The sequence below is a fragment of the Austrofundulus limnaeus genome, unplaced genomic scaffold (genome assembly GCF_001266775.1).
Source record: "Austrofundulus limnaeus strain Quisiro unplaced genomic scaffold, Austrofundulus_limnaeus-1.0 Scaffold38, whole genome shotgun sequence".
Taxonomy (NCBI): domain Eukaryota; kingdom Metazoa; phylum Chordata; class Actinopteri; order Cyprinodontiformes; family Rivulidae; genus Austrofundulus; species Austrofundulus limnaeus.
Window position 1 is genome coordinate 1,483,690 of NW_013952440.1, and position 5,381 is coordinate 1,489,070.

Below are 5,381 nucleotides of genomic sequence, written 5' to 3' on the forward strand. Positions count from 1 at the left end.
TCCTAATATTGTTGATGATTGGGCAGGTGGAACTTGTGCTCCATTTACAGCTGTTATTGCTGCATGGACATATCAAAGAACAATGGAGGGAGGCAATTCCAATGCTGTAAACATCTCACATGGACTGGTTTCAACTGACTGACCAATAAGTTGCATCTATCTATGATGATAAATGTTCGGATTCCACTGACACACTGTTGATAATTTGTTGAAAACAATAAACATATTTTAAAAAAATTGTGCAAGAATTAAAAAAAAAAAGAAATGTTTTGTTTTAGAGACAGTAGACTGAACCTCACTTCAAAAGAACAATTTCTTTAAGCCACAAAAAGTAAAAATTAATATTTCTACACAAGTTGTTCGAGTGACTTCTTGGCAAAGGAACTAAATGTTTTGGTTCTTCTCTATGTTAATATTCCCAACAGGTTTTTGTCTTCATAGGAGAGACGTTGGCCAAGTCTTCAGTATCATCCTGCAGTTTTGCCTGGCTGACATCAACATTTAGAGCGAGCAGCAACATTCATCTGCTACCTCCCAGCCTGTGTGAGATCTGAACGCTGACTAAAAGAAGCTGCAAGGTATCTGACTGCTGGGAACAAAAGAGCTAAATATCATACAAGACTGATCAAAGGGAAGCCATGTTGATCGTCCTCGCCTTCATCATCCTCTTCCACCTGGCTACTTCCATCCTGCTCTTTGTTGCCACTATTCACAATGTAAGTCCACACCATGTATATCTACAGCATACTGTCGCACTACATGACCGTTGAAGACATAAACTACTTTTATTTTGTTCCACATGTTCTTCCCTGATAAAGGCRTGGTGGGTAGTGTCAGACGGAGATGAGGTCATCTACACTGATTTGTGGTACTCCTGTAACCAAACCTGCTACCCTGTGGAGAACAGCCACACAGTTGCAGCAGGTGAGCCTTGTTAAAGCTGCTTTCCCAACACGAGTGTGAGTTGTATTTGTATATAAACCTTCGTTCTTCTTTCTCCCATCAGCTTATCTGCAGGCAGTTCAGGCCACTATCATCCTGGCCACCATTTTATGCTGCGTCAGCTTCTTCGTCTTCATCCTGCAGCTYTTCAGCATCAAACAGGGAGAGAGATTCATTTTCACAGCTGTTATCCAGCTGTTGGCCTGTACGTAAAACACACAGTTATCTATGGTAGTAAAAACTGATTTTTTTTCATAAGTGCTGCCTAGTTTTGTTACTCTTAAAAGTGGTTATTTATATTACAAGACAAGATCTGGGAAGTAATTCATTGGGGTACTTCTGGGCAACTAAATATACAATTTCTAAACCAAGGATCTTAACTGATGGAAGGGAACACAATTTTTGCTGACACTGTCAGAGGACCAGACTGTGCTCCACACTTACCCAAATGGAATGAAACTGGCATTTTAGAAATGTTTGTTCATACAGTGTGTGTGTGTGTGTGTGTGTGTGTGTGTGTGTGTTTTATAAACTAAAATACAGTGCAGTATATTTACTTATCTCATGTTCAAATTCATGAATAACAGTACTCTTGTTTAACAAATATGAGTACAAAACATTTGAGGCAAACACAAAATAAAAACTGTAGCAAGCTTAAGTGCAGCTTCTTAAGACACCTTGAGGTCAGACTCCTGCACGTTTCTGCTTCTGGTAAAAAGTCGATGTTGTTTATGTACCTGCGACTTCAGTAAACTTCTCATATTTAGCTTTGTGTAACATCTTGCAGAGGCGACTTAAGCCTGAAACATACTCGCTCCGACGGGTCAATGCGCGGTCACGTGGTTGTTCGGCAGTTGTTTTCGCACAGACCTTTCATAGTCCCTACGACACCCCCGCACCGAGTTCGGGAAACCCCACTCCCTGAAACACACGTCACTGCATGGAGTTCCCCCACAACAGCCGAAAATGCAGGGAAAAAAAGTCAGATTTGTCACTCACCTGACGTATTTATCCACATCTGTCCTGGTTAAAGCTCCACACTTTTTATCCGTCAGATTCCTCTGTGCACAACGTCTGTTTAATCTCCATTCATGAGTTTTTCATGGAATGACTATCTTTAAAAAAACTACTACTACTACTCTACTTGCTGGTGTCGGCTCTGGGAGTGAGTCGGGGTTTTTTTCCCCCCTTTTTTTTACCGAGTGCAGCAGCGCATTCAGCACAAACAAACAAGCCAATTAGTTTTTCATGGTTTGACTATCTTATAAAACTCTGCTTTCTAGTCTGGGAGTGAGTCGTCCCCCCCCCCACACCCCGAGCGCAGCACAAACAAACACGCCCACGAACTCCAGGACCAATCACACATTACCGTCGACACGGGAGGGGGTCAAAAAGTTCTGCCGGCGGGTTGCGCCAAAAGGGGCTGTCGACACGACGCTGAGAAGCCCGGTGACGTAATTTTCGTCATTTAACTGCGACAACCCGTGCCGACGTCGGCAGTTCGCAGTGAGTATGTTTCAGGCTTTACAGTATACTAAAATCCTTCATGGCAGACAGCATCTCTAAGCAGCCTAAACACATCAGTTTGCCTTGAAATTCTATGGACAGACAGTGTGTGTGTTGAGTTTGCATCTCATGAAATCAGTCGCACAAATCGTGCATACATAAATTAGAAAACGTGCCACTTTGAATGCATCACATCAAAACGACATAGAAGAACTTTTAAACCAGCTGAATAAGCTTCATTTTAGCACAGTGCATTGTTGACTAATAAACTAAAAAAAATGCAGTTGGTTATATAAAAAGCAGACAAAAATGACATCGTAAGTAACTGTTTGTAACTTTTCACTTTTTTTCCCTCTTCCTCCCAGCTCTATGTGTGCTGATCGCAGCCTCCATCTACACCGCTGAGAATAAGAGCTTTCATGAGCCCCGTCTCCGAAAAGGCACCTTCGGCTCCTCTTATATCCTGGCGTGGATCTGCTTCCCCATGACTCTCGTTAGCGGCCTCATGTACCTGGTACTCAGAAAACGCAAATAAAAGTGACAGGGATGCAACAACTCACTGATAGGATCTTGGACATGTGTCCTCCCCAACCCTGAGATTTTTTTTTTAGTATTGCAATCAAGACAAAAACAAGTTAAAGGGTTCAGACATGGACAGTTTTCTATAAAACATGCCAACTCAAAACAGCTAAGTGCTTTTATTCTTCTTGATGGTGCTACTTTTCCCAAAAGTGACAAAGAWACATCTTATCTTTTTGTTTTTCTATACTTAAGCTTCTTTTTTCTTTAAAATCGAAAATGAATCATTACACTGTGGTTCATGTTTGATTTGCAAAGGCCTTAATTAAAATAGGTCATGTTACTTTTGCCAACTCAGCCCATTGTGTTGGGTTATTTTCTTCATATTGAGTTAAATTCAATTAAATCCACATAACATTAGTCTTTAACTCTGTCTGTCACCAAACAGCTTCACTTTACGGATGCTTATTAAACTTACATCGCTATGTTTCATGGAAACACTCCACAATGCCAAGATTTACTTAAGGGGTCCACTTTTTTTTGTGAAACTCTGCATAATTTGTTTTTGTACATACTCCATGTATAGTTCAGTTCATCAAATAGAAGTAAAAAACATTAAAAGTTAACCAAAGCATGCAAGAAATGTAGTGAAGTTACTGTATAGCCAATCATTAACATGTAGGATTTTCATGCTTTGTATTCTTTTTATAACGGACTTGTGTTTTATTGGTGAACAACGAACCGATGACGTGCCGTGATATTTGGGGATTGAATCTGAACGATGAAAAACAAACGACAATAAAAAAAACATTATGCATACTTGAAATAATGAAGAATTCTTTTGTTGTGATTTTGGATTTTTGTTGTCAAAGCTTCACTGAAGAAGACAAAAAGCTATTTATTGTATGAAACCACTCATAGTTTCTTGTATTTTAGACTTTTGTGGCTGAAGATTCATGAAGTAATAAAGTTTTGATCTTTTTGTTGCTTTCTGGCCAAAATGCTATGCTATGTTCTGACTTTTGAGTATAATGACTTATTAGAGACAAAAAAAAACCAGCCATTCATTTTCTTTAATGCTTTCTAATGACCACATTTTTGGTAGAAATTCAACTTTGGGATCGTCTTGGGAGAGCAGCAGAGTATTAACTTTACAACTGCTGCAAACTTGAAAAACTGCAAATATCTGGATGTTTGTTGTTCATGCTTCACTTAAACTCATTTTCATCTCAAAGCTTTCAACAAATCCCACAATGCAAAAAAAACCTGTTAATAACTTTTTAGAGACATTACCATGTGAAAATAATCACAAGTCAACCCTGTTATTGTTAGAAATGTTTTGAAGTATTAATTCCACAATGATTGTTTGATTTTGTTCTTAAATAATTTTATTGGCTTAAAATATCTGTAGAGTTTTATTGCTTTTTCTGTTTGATAACACATTTTTAATTGTGTAGTTTTGCTTCCTTTTTTTAAACAGGGCTTTTGCTCTAGTTTTTTCTCATGTTGATTTTGACGTCAGTTGCAACATCCCAGGCAGCTTCAGTCATTTGTAACATGTTGAGTGTGTTTGCATGCATCATGTTTCCTAAATCTGAGCTTGCTCCTGACACTAAGTGGACTGAGAGGAAACTTCATTGAGTGTTCGTGTCAGTTTCAGGCTGCAGAATTTCTACTTTTCACCTTTTTTTTGGATATAAATCTTAATAAATGTAAATGTGAGTATTAATCTGTCCTTGCTTGCCTTCTTGGAAATTGTCTTTATGTTTATTGATTAATAAACATAAAGACAACATATGTATGTATACTGAAGAATAATTTCTATCACAAAGACCTGAGCGTCAGAAACTTTACAGTTAGAACCCCTGGCACCTAATTGGCCATCCCAGGTACCACCCCCAAATGATTGACAACTGGGTGGGAATCTTGGATTTTAAATATTTGAATTTAGATTTTATTAATTGTTCTCTGACACTAATAAAGTGTCAGCTGTGCTTATTTAAAAGTGGCCAGATTTTAGCCCTTTTTAAAAATAGCATTAGCATTAGTGGTTAACTCAATATGGGATTAGCTTGTGATTTAGCCACTCCACAACAAATAACTCTTAAAATGGATGAATTATAGCCTTTCGTTAGCTGTGGTGGACAGCTTGAATTTCTGATTAGCATTTAGAATTTGAGCAATTATTTCCAGCTACTTTTACACTAATCTTCAGCTTTCTTTGTATAAAAATGGATGAATAATACGTTGTTGGAAACTCAAGACCCACAAGTCAAATCTGGCTCTTGGTAACATTTGAGCTGGCCTCAAAAATAATACTTTAAATGTGAAATAGTTTTATGATTCCTCTTTTTATTCTCAAGCCAAGAAAATGTAGTTAATTTTCATCTAGAAAGGATGGAAGAGGATTAGGG

The 5,381-nt window shown here is 38.2% G+C and overlaps 1 protein-coding gene across 3 annotated transcripts in view; it reads left to right on the forward strand.

Moving 5' to 3' along the window:
• emp2 (epithelial membrane protein 2) overlaps window positions 1–4,696 on the forward strand; it is a 19,323-nt gene extending 14,627 nt beyond the window's left edge. For all 3 annotated transcript variants that reach the window (XM_014006928.1, XM_014006930.1, XM_014006929.1), the window contains exons 2-5: window positions 426–716; window positions 819–924; window positions 1,007–1,147; window positions 2,814–4,696. In XM_014006928.1, coding sequence (XP_013862382.1) covers window positions 639–716; window positions 819–924; window positions 1,007–1,147; window positions 2,814–2,983 — 495 coding nt within the window. In that variant the 5' untranslated portion in view covers window positions 426–638 and the 3' untranslated portion in view covers window positions 2,984–4,696. The remainder of the gene's footprint in view (window positions 1–425; window positions 717–818; window positions 925–1,006; window positions 1,148–2,813) is intronic.
• The last annotated feature ends 685 nt before the right edge of the window (window positions 4,697–5,381 follow it).